At 43.9% G+C, this 17,419-nt stretch overlaps 1 protein-coding gene across 3 annotated transcripts in view; it reads left to right on the top strand.

Annotated features, from left to right (window-relative positions):
- LOC108523904 (uncharacterized) overlaps nt 1–17,419 on the top strand; it is a 130,493-nt gene that overhangs the window by 45,101 nt on the left and 67,973 nt on the right. Inside the window, exon 3 of one of the 3 annotated variants that reach the window (XM_017864672.1) lies at nt 7,358–7,681. The exons of the other annotated variants lie outside the window; for them this stretch is intronic. Coding sequence (XP_017720161.1) covers nt 7,358–7,415 — 58 coding nt within the window. The 3' untranslated portion in view covers nt 7,416–7,681. Of the gene's footprint in view, nt 1–7,357; nt 7,682–17,419 lie in introns of those variants that run through there. 3 annotated transcript variants of the gene reach the window in all.

Below are 17,419 nucleotides of genomic sequence, written 5' to 3'. Positions count from 1 at the left end.
ACGGAGTCTCGCTCTGCCACCCAGGCTGAAGTGCAGTGGCCAGATCTCAGCTCACTGCAAGCGCCGCCTCCTGGGTTCACGTCATTCTCCTGCCTCAGCCTCCCGAGTAGCTGGGACTACAGGCGCCCGCCACCTCGCCCGGCTAATTTTTTTGTATTTTTTAGTAGAGATGGGGCTTCACCGTGTTAGCCAGGATGGTCTCAATCTCCTGACCTCGTGATCCGCCCGTCTCGGCCTCCCAAAGTGCTGGGATTACAGGCTTGAGCCACAGCGCCCGGCCAACTTCCCAGATGTTTGAGACACATTCAGATTTAATACATAAATCCAAAGTCAGTATGTGAAGGAAACACTCTACTATTCTGTGGAAAGCTAAGTATTGTTATGATTTCAAAACAATGAGAGTACCAGTTTGGTTTTCCTACTGATGGGCATCTTACCATATTTTTCCAGGCTATTTCCCCCAAGCATATGCTTTTCATTTGCATCAGAAGTTCTCTCATTGACATGATCATGTCCAGTGTTCACTCCAGCTGGTTTTAAACAACGAACCCACTGACTAACTGCATGAATAACGTTTCACTCAGGCAGAATGACGATTTCCTTTTTCTTTTCCCTTTGCTTTTGTGACTTAAGGAGGGAAACAGTGATACACAGCTTGTGTTCCCAGTGATTTGAAATTGAAGCACATGACAGAGAGAAGCTAGGTATGACGACGGAGACAAAGGGTTTGTAAAGCATAAAGGTATCAAAGGAAAATGTCAGTGAAAAATAGATTGAAAATGGAAAGAGAGAAGTGGGTAGAAGAGGCTAAAGGAGAAAGGAGCACCCTATCTCTAGTAGAGGAGGGTGGAACGTGGGGTCAGAGGGTAGTACACTGAGGACATAGAGCCATCTAAGAGAAGCTGAGGGTAACAAGCCGTTATTTTATTTTAATAGTCCATTGAACAAATCGTTCATTGAATTTGACTTGCCAAATGAACACCATATATCATACTGTAATGAGGAAGAAAATGAATGTATTCAAACGAGACTGGATCCACAAGATGAAGGAGGAAATACTTAAGATTATGAAGATCTAGATCGCTCAGAAAAATGGAGCATGAATCAGTATTTTCTGACTGTCACTTTCAGAACTTGTCCACATGAAGTCAAGATGGTAAACATCTTATAGCAAATGCAGGGAAGTGATTTACCATCTTCAGTTGCTGAGGACAGATGGTCATATATCATACACAGCAGGCATTTTCAGGAGATAAAGTAAGCAGTACCTTACATAGCTCAGTTTGAGGAATATTACAGGACACCTTATTTCAAAATACCCACTTGCTTAAAGTCATTCCATTCTTAAAGCTTTGCTACTCTGGTTCGTGATGTGTTTTCCTTTGGTGTTAGCACGGATTGATTGACAGTGTATTACAATAAAGTACTATGTGGCAGAGAAGGGGAGGGAGAAGGGAAAATGGGAGGAATCCACTTAGAAAAGTACAGTTTCCTAGGACTGGGGAAGGGTTCCAGGTGTTAAATATTTTCCTTCTTTCCTTAACCTGAATAGATCATTGTCACTTTCCTTCTCTTAATGAATGTTTTATAGGAAAACCATTATGTTCAAGATTCTTGGCCGGGCATGGTGGTTCACGCCTGTAATCCCAGCACTTTGGGAGGTAGAGGCAGGTGGATCATGAAGTCAGGAGTTTCAGACCAGCCTGACCAAGATGGTGAAACTCCGTCTCTACTAAAACTTGAAAAAAAAAAAAATAGCCAGGTGTGGTGGTGGACACCTGTAATCTCAGCTACTCGGGAGGCCAAGGCAGAGAATGGCTTGAACCCAGGAGGCCGAGGTTGCAGTGAGCCAAGATGGCACCACTGCACTCCAGCCTGGGAGACAGAGTGAGACTCCGTCTAAAAAAAAAAAAAAATTCTAAACCAGGGCCAGGGCCATTCCCTGCGCACTCCTCCCCACCCCTAACTGATCACACAGACACAGACACAGGGTACATTTGACAATGCCTGAAACATTTTTGGTTGTCTTACTGGGAAGGCAGTGCTACTGGCATCAGGTGTGCAGACAGCAGAGAAGCTGCTCAATATCCAATAATGCAGGGGACAGCCCTCAAAAGGAAGGATGATCCAGCCTAAAATGTCAAAAGTACCAGGGTTGAGAAACCCTGGCCTCCTAATACAGTTTTGTAAATGAAAGACAAATAGCTCCAGTCACATTCACATGATCATCTATTCACTCATTCGCAAACATTTAGTGAATTTCCCCTCTTTTCCAGTGTCGTAGGTACTAAGATGCAAAGATGAGATACACACAATCCCTGCCTTTAAGAATTTGCCACTTTCAACAAGAATGACACCATCTCTGATACGAACATTTAGAGCAAAGCCAGATGATTCCCAGATGTGCGATCAGGGGGCACCAAGAAATGGTAGCATTTAAATAGACCGGTATTAATTACATCGAGGAGTGGGGAGCACTAGGGAGGGGGTTAACGTAAGGTCCAGACAGGAAAGAGAAACCGGAGGGGCAATTCATTATGCAGAACCAGGGGCAAACCCATGGTACAGGATCAGAGCAAACAATCTGGAGTGGAAAGGATGAGAGGTTACATTGGAAGGGCAAATGAAGCCAGACTGCGTGATGTCAAAAAGCCAGGCTAAGAAAGTTTTGTTGCTGTTTGACTCCTTTTTTGTTTTTTACTACGTGTTATAGCGAAGAGAATCCATGAAAGGTTTTTTGAGACAGAAAATACCATGATCAGAGACATGAAGGTGAAACACTTTCCTGGCAGAAGTGTGTGAGTGGTGGCCCCCACTGCTTCCTGAACAGGCTGCCTGGAGAAAGAGAAGGAGCACCCACTCTGTAAGGCCAAGCTGCCTTTTGCAGACACTGATCTTGCTGCTTATCTCCTATTTCCTTCCTTTCCTCGCCGTTAGGATTTCATCTTTATTACTGGTTTTTGAGCTGTGACTCTAGGACTTCTTAATGACAATTAATTTTGATCCTCACATCTTAGTATCAGAATCACCTGGGGAGGGTGGGGCTAGGGAGACAGGATTGAAGGGCTACCAAGGGTGAAGAATATGTTCATTATCTTGACTGTGGTGATGGTTTATGGTGTGGGCATGTGGTGAAACTTCCAAATTGTGTGTTTTAAATAGGTGCAATTTATGTCAAGCATACTACAACAAAGCTGTTCAGGAAAAAAAAAAAAAAAGAACCACCTCTAAGGTTTTTTATAACTGAGTGTTTCTGATTATGCAAATTTGGGGTGAGGCTTGAGATTTTGCATTTCTAACACACGTTGGGAAGCATTGCTCTATGCTGACCTGGATAAGCCATTTCCCTTCCTCTTCTGCTTGGTTTCCGGATTTCCCTGTCAAGATTCCTCTTGACGGGGTCTTGGGCACATGCCGACCTTACCTCGTCAACCACTATTCATCTCTGATCAGTGCAGTCTGCCTTCTCCCTTCTCCCACTCTAACGAAATTGCTCCTTCAAGGATCGTATATGATACTGATCATCAGCATTTGTGCAGTACTTAGGTGCCAACTTTGTTCTAAATACTTTACATGTATTTTAACTCATGAATCCTCGTAACAGACCATGAGATAGAGACCATTGTAACCTCAGTGCTGGCTGTAGAATCCTGTTCTTAACCGCTACTTGTCTTATTTGCCTATCAATGGCCTCTTTTTATTTGACCACTGAGAATGGAGAAAAAGCAACGCCTGACGTTCCAAAACTGGCCTGGTGCTCACAGCTAGTGTTGGGAATAAGCACTCAAAATCCTAGGCAGACTGAACACTCAAACAAAGGATTCTTAGCAAAGCAATTTCACTTCTACGCAGAGGGGTGCTTCTCCTTGGCCAGTCGCCATGAAAGCACACCTGAACAAAGGGGCATGAGAGCCTTTATTCCTGATGTAAGTCCTGCCCCTGTACCCTCTCCCCATTGGCTGGGGTTGGGTTGCACAATCTGAACTAATCCTGGTTGGCTAGACATTTGAACTTTTTTAAGATAAGGTGGGCACCTAAAGGAGAGAGGGAAAAGAAAAAGGGGAAGGGGTGTCTGCAATGAGCTACTGTGGCTTATAACAAAGGCAGAAAAGAGAAAAAGAGGAAAAGGGGTGGAGGGGGGAGGGGGATTACTGTGAATTGAAGAATAAAGGATTGGTCAGGCTCTTTGAAGAGAAACTTCATCATATCCCACAGCTAAGATGTGTTAATTTCCTATTAGACGTAAACAACTTCGCAGAATACCAACTTCAAACAAGCTTACCCTGAGACTGTGGTAAAATGAGTCAAAGCAAGGCCAATTTGTCATTTTGTCTAAGAACAGATAAAAGTAAGGTCACTGTGTCACCCACAAAATACCAAACACCCCTCTCCCAGCCAAAATGAGTGACTGCTACTTTACCAATTACAATTTTATCCTCTTTCTAATTCTCCCTCTCTACGCATAAGATTTATTGAGACACCCAATCATAGAATTATTGTACTCCTGAAAGTACCCAGTTCAGAGTATGCCCCTGCTTCCTCAAACACCCCCTAAATCACCCAACCAAAACTCAGATCTTTTTTTTTTTTTGAGATGGAGTCTTGCTGCGTTGCCCAGCCTGGAGTGCAGTGGCGTGATCTCAGCTCACTGCAAGCTCCACCTCCCAGCTTCACGCCATTCTCTTGCCTCAGCCTACCGAGTAGCTGGGGCTACAGGTGCCCGCCACCACACCCGACTAATGTTTTGTATTTTTAGTAGAGACGCGGTTTCACCGTGTTAGCCAGGATGGTCTCGATCTCCTGACCTCGTGATCTGCCCACTTCGGCCTCCCAAAGTGCTGGGATTACAGGCGTGAGCCACCGCGCCCGGCCAGCCCAGACCTTATAATAGGTTGTCACACACCTTACTCAGGCACGCCATAATTATGCTGGTGTGTGTCTTCCCTGCCTGCAACAAGAGATAAGCCCAACTTGTCCAACTCCAAGTGTCTTCCCGGTAGCCTTTGTCTAGAGGGCACTGCCACCTCTGCGCCACATACAACTTTCCACTCCTTGAAATCCTCTTCTTCCTTGGCCTACAGACATCATTCTCTCCTGATTCTCCTCCCATTCTTTTTTGACAGCTTCCAGTGATTTCTACTTGCTGGTATTCAGGTCCTTGTGTAATCCCTTCCCCTTGAGTGTGGGCTAGTAGTGAATTGCTTCAAATGAACAGAATTCACTGAAAACAATAGAATGTCCCTTCTGAGAGTAGGTTGCAAAAAGACTGGCTTCTGTCTTACTTGCCATCTCTTGCTTTCTTACCTGCACACTCTTGGTGGAGTCAGGTGCCATATTGTGAGCTTCTATACGGAGAAGCCCATAGTGTCAAGGAACCCAGGTAGCCTCTCAGCTACAGCCAGTGAGGAACTAAGGCCATCGGTCCAAGCCTTGGAAGAACTGAATCCTACCAACCACCATTTGAGTTATGTTGAACTGGATCTTCCCTTCATCAAGCCTTGAGAGAACTGTGACCCTGGCTGAAACTTTCATTGCAGCCTTGGGAGAGACTTTGAAGAGAGACATCCAGCTTACCTGTGCTGGATTCCTAACCCACAGAAACTTAAGATAGTAACTTTTTGTTATTTTGAGTCTCTAAATCTTGGGATAATTTGTTATGCAGCCATAGATAACAATTACAGATCTCCATAATAGAATGATAATTTTTTCCACAGCATAGATTTAGCTGGATCACTGACATAAACTCTTTCACAGTTGACCACTGCCTCTAGGGTAAAGGCTGACCTGACCCGTGACATATATCCTTTGCTTTAGTCCCAGTAAACTGCTTATAGGGCTCAGAACATGCCAAGTGCATTCTCTCTGTGACTTTGACTTCACTGTTGACTTTCCCTGGATGTAAGTCTTCCCAAAAGCTCCCACACTAGAATTAACTGCTCTTCCTCTGGGGTTCCAAAGCCCAAAGTAATGGAGGCAGGAAAGGTAGAGAAAACACACAGAAATGAGGAAATAAAGAAAAATACATTTAATAACACAAGAGACAGCGGCTAGAAGAATGATGGCAGAAATTCATTGGCTCCAAAAAGAAGGGACAGTGCACTGCAGCGAAGGGCGGGCTTGCCCACAAAGGGGATGGAAGACATCCTTTGTGAGAGATTCAGTCTGATCCTTAGGATGGGAGTTACATTTGTAGCTGAGGGGAATGATGGTAGAAGCCTTAGGTGAAAGAATGCGGTTGCTATTTTCACCCAATCAACATAAGCAGCCTGAGGCACAGGCAGATGCCTAGAGCCCTGCTCCCGTGTGGGCGCCCATCATGCGATAGTCTCTGGGTACATTTACAAATATTATTTTTAGATGTCATTTTTGGCTCTCAGAACTTTTGGCTATCAGAGTTACTTTACTCTCTACCCTTAAATTAGGTTTCTTCCCTGCGGAATGTTGGGGGTTCTATGATGAAACCGTATCAACTGTGCTCAAAATTGTTATTAAATTTCCTTTTCAGAATGTTGTTTTTATTTTTCCTGGGTGGGGCGGCCATTTGGTGTAAAGAAATGAATAAGGGAAAAACCTTTGCTAAAGGCAGCAACTATGAGAAATATTTAACAGTATGCAAATTCAGCAGGCAGCTCCCCACTGAAAGAGAAGGGAGGGGTTTATTCTACCCTTAAAAAAACGAAATGCATTAAAATGCAGTCATTAACTGGTGGAGTATTCTAGAATTGGCAGTTACCTACTGAGATTTTGGGTTAAGTTTCTCTGGGGGTATAACAAAATTGTACATCCTCATGGGAAGGAAGAAGAGAGGAGGACTTGGAGCAGTGGAGCACAGATCTTAGCAGAGTGGAAAGAAAGGAAAAGAAATGCCTTCCCGGCATCATTCTCATGGAAGACAGGGAAAAGCTGCCTGTGGCTGAAACAGGGAGAGCAGTTCCGCCTGCCAGGGTTAGCCAGCGGCCATGTGTTACTCATTTACTCTGCAAGAGTTTTGATGCTAGCCCCGGCAGGTTTGAAAGAAGCACTCTAAGCCCTGTTTAGGCTGTGGGTAGTTAATGACAGTAACAATACATTTAAAGGGAATAAGACAGCCATGTATCTGGCTGTCACCGAACCACAGAGTTTTAGGACCCAGAATAGGCCTTAGCACTGATAATATTTCTGTCTTTGATCATCAAATGTCATAAAAAGGCTTTTTAATATAAGGCATGCCAATATTTTATATGGTTTATGAATTTCTTGAACTAATGTATATGAACACAGTGTTGTCATTTTTGCTTTTATTTCTATTGCTTGCCTGTTTGCCTGCCTACCTTTCTTTCTCTCTGTCTTTCTTTCCTTCTCTTCCTCTATCATCTAGGAAACCGGCCAGCGTTCCCAGGAGCCGCAGGACCCCCGAGATGTTCCCAGCTGCATGATCCTGGGCATCAGCTGAGGGCAAGTCAACCTCTCTAAAGCTTTGAGTTGTGCAGGCTCCCGGGCTGCCTCAGCACCTCCCTCAAAGTAGAGCCCCCCCGCCCAACCGGGAGTTCAGCCCATCAAGCCTTCCACCTACCCAGCTGCCTCAGTCACCCTCAGAGTCCATGTCTCAGTATCACCACCATTGGCTGGATTGTTCTGAATATTCTCTAATCTCACCTCATTCCCACCCATCTCCATCCTCCCAAATTATTCCAAAATGTCCCTTTGCAATTCGTAGTTCATTATCAATAAAGTCCCAGTGTATCTTCAACCTCTCACCTAAATATTCCATTCCGCTTCTTGCTCTAACTCAGGAGTCGGAAAACATTTTTTTTGTAATGGGCCAGATAGTAAATATTTTAGGTTTTGTGGCCACATCATCTCTATTGTCATTGTTACTTGAAAGGGGCCCCAATCCAGACACCAAGAGAGGGTTCTTGTGTCTTGTGCAAGAAAGAATTCGGGGTGAGTCTGTAAAGTGAAAGCAAGTTTATTGCAAACGTAAAGAACACAAAACAATGGCTATTCTATAGGCAGAGCAGCCCTGAGGGCTGCTGGTTGGTATGCTAAACAAGGGCTGGATTATTCATGAGTTTTCCGGGATAGAGGTGGGATTTTCCCAGGAACTGAGGCTCCCTCCTCTTTTTAGACTATATAGAATAATTTCCGGGTGTTGCCATGGCATCTGTTAACTGTCATGGTGCTGATGGGAGTGTCTTTTAGCATGCTTATATATTATAATTAGTGTATAATGAGCAGTTTTGTCGCCATCTTGGATTTAGTGGGTTTTGGCCAGCTTCTTTACTGCCTCCTGTTTTATTGGCAGCGTCTTTGTGACCCGTGTCTTGTGTGACTTGTATCTTATGCCGACCTCCTATCTCATCCTGTGACCAAGAATGCCTAACCTGAGAATGCAGCCTTATTTTACCGAGGTCTTATTCAAGATTGAGTCACTCTGGTTTGAAGGCCCCTGACACAATTACTTAACTTTGTTATTCTAGCACAAAAGCAGCCATAGAAAATATGTGAACAAATGAGTGTGGCTGTGTTAAAATAAAACGTTATTGACAAAACCTGGGGTTGGCCACACTTGGCCCAGGGGTGATGGTCTCCTGATCCCCGTTCTAAGGGAAACCTCAGTCTACACCCCAAGGATTGTGCTTCCCACAGTGTTCAGGTGAAGGCTGTTTTTCCCCCTTAGAAACTTCCTAGATCTGAGCTATCCATCACCACTGTCTTTGTTATCTCCTCTCATGTTTTGATGAATTGAACACTTGAATCACTTCGTTTTCAACACTACCATCATTCTTGGAGATTTCAGAATTTAATAAATGTTCCATCTCACACCCTGGTCATTCAGTTCCTTAATCTTTTAGAGCCAATAATCTTTTATTCCATCTCACCTCAACCACCCACTCACAAAGCATGCCCTAGACCTTGTTATCACCAAGCACATTCCCAATATTATGAGTGCAAACATCTTCTTTCCAGCAATTACCTCCTATCCTTCAGCACATCCAGTCAGCCTACCTTACAAGTTCCCTGAATTTAATGAGACCTCTGAGCCACTGGCCCCTGCCTCTCTGTCATGCCCTGCTTCATTCACATCCTCACTTCTCTCCTGGGCTTGATGATCCAGCACCATAAACACTCCCTGGAAAACATGCAGAGCCCTCTTGCCTTTTCAATCTCCTCATCATATTCCAACCCCGACTAAGCCTAGATATCCTCTAAATCTGTGCCTGCTGCAGAGCAATTCAGTGTAGCAGCAAAGACACACACAGCCACACTGACTGGACTCACTGGGCACAAAATACAACAGGGAGCATAACAGACCAAAATCCGCATTCCAGTGGGACTATCATTCTAGTGAGAGAAAAATAGACAAGAAGCAAGAGAAATCATTAAAATATACAGTAAGTTAGAGGACAGTAAATGCTAAGGGCAAAAAATAAAGGAGGGAAGAAAGTAATGAAAGGAGAGGGAGATGGGAACTTTTAGATAAGGTGGCCAGGGAAGGCTTGCTGGAAAGATAGCTTTTGGGTGAAAACAAGAAATCAGTGAGTACAAAACCATGTGTACATCTGGGGGAAGGGCATTCCAAGCTGAGAGAACACAACAGTGTAAAGGCCTTGTGATGGGCATGTGCCTGGCCCATTTGAGACACAGCAAAGAGGCCTGTAGGGCTCAAGCAGAGCGGATGAAAGGGAAGAGGGGAAGGAGATGTGATCAGAGAAGTAGTAGGACTGCGGTACTTATTTATCACTGCATAATCAGTTACCACAAATGGAGAGGCTCAAAACTATACCCATTGATTATGACTTAGTTTCCATGGGTCAGGGATTCATCACAGGGCCCTGGGCTCAGGTCTCATAAGGCTGCAATCAAGATGTAGCGTAGGCTGCAGTCTCATCTGAAGATTCAACCAGGAAAGGTTGTCTCCTAAGTTCATTCGTGTTGTTGGCAGAATTCACTTGCTTGCAGCTATAGAATTGAGAGCTTTAAGATTGTTTTACCGGGTGTCAGCCAGAGGCCACCTTGAGCTTCTAGAGGCTGCACAGAATTTCCTGCCACATGGCCCACTCCATAGGCAGATCAAAACATGGCAGCTTGCTTTCTTAAGGCTAGCAAGAGAGGGAGAGAGTCTGCTAGCAAGAAGGAATATTAGATAATGTAATCAAAAGAGTAACAGCCATCACTTTGCTGTATTCTGTTGGTTAGAAGGCAGCCATGGATTCCACCCACACTCAAGGAAGGGGATCACACAGAGCATGAATACCAGGAGGGAGGATCACGAGACCGCCTTAGAGTCTGTCTTCCACAAGGACTCAGATCACCTGGGGATATATGCCCTTGTGAGGACTTTGGCTTTTTCTCTGAGACACGGAGCCACTGGAAGGCTTTGAACCAAGGAATTACATGCTGTGATTTGTTTTAACAGGATCACTCTGAATGATGGTTGAAAATAGACTCCAACAGGCTGAGGACAAAAGCACAGGATCAACTAGGATGCTATCCAGGTGAAAGTGGATAGGGGTAAGTTTGGGGTGGTGGCCATGGAGAAGGAGAAGCCGTGTTCTGAATATATTTTGAAAGCTGGACCAACATGATTTGTTACAGGTCAGTTGTAGAACATGAGGAAAAATGAGGAGTCAAGGGTCATCTCAGATTTTTGTCCTGAACAACTGGAAGAACGGAGTTGCCATTAACTGAGGTGGGGAAGATTGAGGGAGAATATCAGGGGCCCTGTTTTGGATACATTTGAGCTGCCAGCCATTTGACGGCAGATCAGTTATGCCATGCACACTCAACCCTGGTAGGAGGAGTGATTTGTCTTTTTGGAACTGCCATCTGTGCCAGATCTGGGTTTGCATTCCACACCTGCAGCACATCCGCAAGCATTACTGCTTGGGTGCTGAGTGCTTCATTTATAGGCAGCAGATCCCAGTTACCATGGTATTGCCTCAGAGGACCCATTTATGGCAAAGGAAGTATGAGATACAGTGGTTCTCCATATACACCCCATTACCTGGAAGCAGTAAGAATGTTGGAATGATCTAGTAAAGGTTCCAAAAGGGTGTGAGCTTGGGGATGCTGTCCATCAGGATGGAGTCTATGCACTGAGCTACTGGCTGATATAGAGTGTTGTGTCTCTGACGTCTCTGACAGTCAGACTTCATGGGTCCAAGAATTAAGGGGTAAAAGAGGATTGGCCCTTTCAACAATACTCCCAGTGACTCACCAATCCTGCAAGTCTAAGCTCCAATGGATTGAAAATTCTCGTTCTCGGTAAAACATTGCTTCAACCTGGGCACAGTAAGATGTCCATGGAAACTAAAGCAAGTCTGAAGTCTGGACAATTTGGTCTCTTCAAGAGGAGATAACAGCAGGCAAAAGAAGTTTCTATATGAACGTGAGAAACCAATTCTGATGATCATGAACAGCTACTTATTGTTCCTGCTACTATGCAACCTGGAGGATCATATCTGGAACCCAGGGAATTCATGGGGGCATCTCCTAAGTGCTCCAGGATGGGTGAATCTGTGAAAAAGTGGACCCAATGTGGACATAAGTAGAGCTGAGATCTGCAAGAGATTGGCCAGCAGACATGGGCAGTGCCCAACATCATGCCCTGCCACCTGCCCTGATTTCAACGGCAGGTGTGGCAGACAGTTCTTGTGTATGTGGCAGTATGTGACCTCCAGTGCTTTCTGCCTCAGAACTTTCTCTGAGGCTGCACTAGCTCACTCAGCTGAGGACATGTGGTTGGGAAGGTGAAGGGATTTAATGTCTTCAGAAGCAACCCCAGAGCAAGAGGTGATGGGAATGATAGAGAATGTTCAGGCTTCTATGTTTCGGTGGGATACTTTCCTGCATGGGTCCTCAGGGGTTTTCTAGTGGGACATGAGCCTCAGGTGTGCAGAGCAGCAAACAACTCATACATTGCATTGGCTTTGGCTTTTATTCCTTCCGTTCCTCACACTTTCCCTCCTTAACTTCTGCCTGTCGGGATCACCAGCTAAATCCAACTCAGGCCCTAGTCCCCCCTGGCCTGTGCTGTGTGGACCTTCACTGACAGAGGAAGCCCTGAAGTCTACAGAGTCTGCAGCACAGCTCCCAGGAGTCCCTGGGGCAAGCCTAGGGCTTCCATGGACAACAGAGCCCAGGGCTCTGACACCTTCTGAATCCCAATCTCTTCTTTATTTCTAGAAACGCCCTGTTCACAAAGGACCATTTCAAATGATAGCTTGCTGTTTCAGGCATGCAGTTCAGTGAAAATCTGCATCAATTAGAAAAAGTTTAAGACTTCTTCCTGACCAGAATTGAAATTAGACCCCCTCAACTTTCCTAGTCCTACCCCATTTGGTCAAGTCAAAGGTGATTTAAAGATAAAAGATATCGCTATCTTTAAATCATTTTTAACTTGAATTTGATGCAAATAAGGCAGCGCATATTCATGTATTATTTTATTACTTTTATGCTAAAGTTCCTGTTTCATTTACATGGTTTCCACTCAGAATGGGCATCTCCTAAAAGAGAGGAACTAAGTTTGTATAAGCCTCTTTGCTATGCAGTTAGATGCATTATATATATATATATAGAGAGAGAGAGAGAGAGAGAGAGAGAGAGAGAGAGATTCTGTGCCACTGGTGAAATTGTTTCTTTCTTTACTTGATGATGAGTGCTCCTTCTGTCCATTCAGTTAGACTATGGATAAATTCATCACACATGAAAAAGAAATCCTTTAAAATTATATGCATCTTTCCTGATCTAAATCAGTTCAGAACTATCATTTTGACAAATGTCTGAAAGTCTTAACAGACCTAATTTCCCAGAGGTCAAAACATGGCAGAAAGAGGAATGAGATGGAGGACGTTTGGCTAATGGCTTCACAGGCTGGAGTGGGAAAATTGAGAGCATCGTATACCATGATGACATAGAAGTGCCCATCTTGCCATACTTCATCCCAGCTCAGATATCATAAAAAAATGCCAGATTTTATCAGCTCTCTAATGGATTGCTAGCAGTTCAGGCAAGGGAGTGTCCCTTCTCATGATCTTCCTTTCAAAGAAGTCCATTTCTTTTCTTCCTAGTTGTGTTCCATCATAAGAAGGAAACTGGTTTATAGAGCAGGGTGTCCTCTGATCAAAATGAAATTAATAAAGAATCAGAAGATTTTCCCCAGGGTATTCCAATAGCCTCTCCAACTAAAACAGCTTCTGATAACTGACAAGGATCATGCAGTTTTATGATCAGAGTCCTCTACTCTGGCTCAGCTCTTCATCTCACGTCTTTGAGATATCGTGCCAGGTTACTGGATGTCAAAAGGGAGAACAGCACCAGGCTTCACATCTAAACAGTCCTTTTGTCCACCTGTGAGCACAGATTATCTGAATTAAGAATGTTACACAGCTATTAGAAATGTATTTTCCTTATAATGCAACACCCTGATTGAGGTAATTAAACAACAGCCATTAAAAGTATTTTTCCAAATTCCGTTTTCGCCCTAATTTAATGACACAGATTTATTACTTAGCAGATATATATATATATATATATAAAACAAACATGGGGTTCATTTATTAATCGGTAGGAGGATGTGCTATTATTTGGCTGTTAGTTACATTTAAAAACCACAAAGATAAAGGCAATGAAAAAATACGCTGTATTTCATTTGTGTTAATGTCAAAGCACACTGATGAATTGAGTTTCTCAGGCTGTACAACTGAGGAAAACCTTACTTGAGATGAGGGGCTCTTGCTGAGATTAGCCTTGCTGAGATGAGATTCTATTTGCCCTGGATAGATGCTCTCACCTCGGAAGTGATACTTCTCATCTTCCTCCAGCATGGAAGGCTCTCACCTCTCTGTAACAGCAAATTAAATCACAGAATTTGCCTTGCTCATAGTTTAGAGCCCGGTGCAAGTCTCATCTCCCCCTAACCGTATTCAGATATCTTCATTCTGTATTCTCTTTCCCTGAACATTTAAACAATTGTTGTACTTAGTATCTGTTCTAGCACTTAATCAATTGCTATTTTGTATTATTTAACAGTTTATGCATTTATGTCTCATTTCCTTCTTCAAATTTCCTTTTTTTTCCTTGTTCAAATTTCTAAGCTCTTACAAAATCATAGCTACTGAGCCCAGGGCTGGGAAAATAACAGAAGCTCAATAGTAAATGTTTGAATGGATAGATGCATCAGGATGGATTCAGACTGAGAAATGGGGTGGCATCAGTGTGTGGTGACTTTGCCAGTTCGGAATACTTCTTCTCAGTCTACTCTGAGAATGACTTGGAGAACTTTGACTCTGAGACCATCAGCAGTTAAGGAAGATACGATATGGACAGGAGGCAAGGAGATACTGGGTAGAAGAGGGTGGTTCCCTGGGAAAGGCCCCACCTTCCAGACTGGAAACCTTCAGCCCTAAATGGGAACAGGTATTCCTGTTTGTGCATCCATATGTTGCCTTTTGACCTGCCACACCCCACTATCGTGCACCCATATAAACCCCAAACCCCAGGCTCCATGAGCAGAAGAGCAGCACGGCAGAGAAGGAGAGCAGAGAAGGAGCATCTGAAAACTGAGAGTAATTTGGCTGGGGACAGTTGGAGAGGAGATTGGCCATGGGGCGACCAAACTCCAGGGGCAGATCATCTTCCCACTCCATCCCCTTTCCAGCTCCCCATCCATCCTGCTTAGAGCCACCTCCATTTGGCAATAAAATCCCCCACATTTTCCCTCCTTCAATTTGTCTGTGTGACCTGATTCTTCTTGGATGCCAGACAAGGACCTGGATACCAGGAGGGCACTGAGTTGGTTAATACTTAAGCCATCGGTGGATGGCAGAGCTAAAAGAGCACTGTAATACATCCACTGGGGCTTTGGGAGTTGCAGGCATCCACCCCTAGATGCTACAGTGGGGCCAGAGCCCAAAAGTGCTCCCCTCGGCTCTTGCACCTGCCCGTCTACGTGCTCCCCCTCCCATAAGGGGTTGAGTGCACAGCGGCCAAACAGAGAAGCCATACCCATCGCATGTCCTGTGAGGGAGGTCAGGGAACTCTCCCATTTCAATACTAGACAGGAGGTTGGTTACTGCCCTGAGATGATATTAAAAAGACATTCAATATGTTCTTGAAATGAATTATAAGAAGTCATTAAAAGAAACTGATTTACTTTTTTTCCAATTTGGGAAATACAAATAATATGCATAATGTTTTCTCTATTGTATTTCTCATCTTTTTAAAGGATAAAACAAAATTCAAAAGAGCAGGAGTTCAGACATCACTAACTTTCTGCCCAAGCCATCACAACAACTTGTATCAGTGAATCCTTTCACCATTTTGTTACTTAGAATTCTACTAAGGTTGATGCAGGAATTCAAAGTCTCTATTGCTGGGGAATCACACTGGTCTCAAAACTCAGTCTTTTTAATATTTATTCTTAATCTCAAATCCTTGTGGCTTTCTTTGTTTTAGCCAAATTACATACATTGTCCTAATGACAGTAATCCCATTCCCACTTATCCTCAGGGATACATATGTTCCAAGACCCTTCCTAGTGGCTGCCTGAAACCTTGGATAGTACAGTACCCTATATATACTGGTTTTTTTCCTATACATGCATACCTACAATAAAATTTAACTTAAAAATTAGGCATAATGAGAGTTTGACAATGATAATAATAAAATATAACAATTATAACAATATACTATAATAAAAGTTATGTGAATATGGTTTTTCTCTCTTTCTCTCTCCCTTTCTCTCTCTCTAGTATCTTAAGATTTTCCAGCAGTGGTTGACCTCAGGTAACTGAAACTACAGAAAGCAAAATCACAGATAAGAGGGCACTACTTTATATGTCAATTTAGTTTTTAATATTTTTTAAATAAAAAACTCTTCAATAAGTAAATATGATCAATTGAAACATTCAATAGCGTTTTTATTTTTTAAAAAACTCTGGATTTTTGATTTTAGAAGAAGATACAATTTTTGATTAAACCTCATATCTGGTCTGGTTCCATTTCCCAAAGCACTGGGATTTCAGGCAGGAGCCACCATGCCCAGTTTGTTTCTGGTCTTTTTTGAGGTGTGATTTTCTTATTTTCTTTCTCTTTTAAGACCTTGCCTCAGCTGTGGGACCTGGTTGATTTTTATTTATTTATTTATTTATTTTTGAGACGAGTCTTGCTCTGTCGCCCAGGCTGCAGTGCAGCAGCGTGATCTCCTCTCACTGCCACTTACGCCTCCTGGGTTCAAGCGATTCTCCTGCCTCAGCCTTCTGAGTAGCTAGAACTACTGGCGCACGCCGCCACGCCCGGCTAATTTTTTGTACTTTTAGTAGAGATGGGGTTTCACCGTGTTTCTGAGGCCGGTCGTGAACTCCTGAGCCCAGGCAATCCGCCCGCCTCGCCCTCCCAAAGTGCTGGGATTACAGGCGTGAGCCACTGCGCCTGGCCAGTTGATCATTTTTTCTTAACTTTGACCTTTTGCTTTTCTCCTCCGCTAGGATCCAGCCTCTCCCCTTGGTTGTTGCAGTCCCTGGCTGAGGTTTTACAGCCTAATGCGGACTTCTCGGTTCTCTCCAGCCCCAGACTAGGAATTCGATTCTAGGTTGTGGATTTCAAACGTTAGATAGTCATTGGTATCGAGGTCTCTTGATTAATATTTTAAATAAGAAAACAAGGCAAAACATTTCCCAGGGGAGAACACTTGCTATGTGTTTTTGAATATTCTTACTATTAATAATATCATTGGTGTATTTTAGCCTTTCACTTGAGGAAGATAAGGATTATAAGAACATGTGGAAGCATGGAGGAAATTCAGGAAATCTGATTCATACCTGATAAAAAGGAGGCCCCTGAGGTTATGTGAAGTTCCCAAGGTCACTCAACGCTAGGAAAGAGCATTTAAGTGGAACAAGTATGTCAAGGATAATGCAAGCTGAGCAAGGATCTTTTGGGGAGATGGGTGGGGCTTTCCTGAGGACGGCTGTCATGCCTTTCTGTATGAGTGAGTCCTAGTCCAGTTACCATAGGCTGGACACCGAATGCAATGAACCAGCGATGTGACTCGAGATGTTGTTTCTTATGTTTTTATGTTACTTTTAGGTATGACACAAAGTCTGGATCAAATAGCAGCTACTTGGCTGGGCACAGTGGCTCACACCTGTAATCCCAGTAATCTGGGAGGCCGAGGCGGGTGGGTCACCTGAGGTCAGGAGTTCGAGACCAGCCTGGCCAACGTGGCAAAACTCCTTCTTTACTAAAAATACAGACATCAGTCGGTCATGGTGGCGGGCGCCTGTAATCCCACCTACCGGGGAGGCTGAGGCAGGAGAATCGCTTGAACCCGGGAGGCGGAGGCTGCAGTGAGCCGAGATCGCGCCCCTGCACTGCAGCCTGGGTTACAGAGCAAGACTCCACTCCAGAAAAAAAAAAAAAAAAAAAAAAAAAAAAA

Source organism: Rhinopithecus bieti, unplaced genomic scaffold, assembly GCF_001698545.2.
Source record: "Rhinopithecus bieti isolate Rb0 unplaced genomic scaffold, ASM169854v2 scaffold_73682, whole genome shotgun sequence".
Lineage (NCBI taxonomy): Eukaryota > Metazoa > Chordata > Mammalia > Primates > Cercopithecidae > Rhinopithecus > Rhinopithecus bieti.
This window is presented reverse-complemented; position numbering and strand designations above follow the sequence as displayed.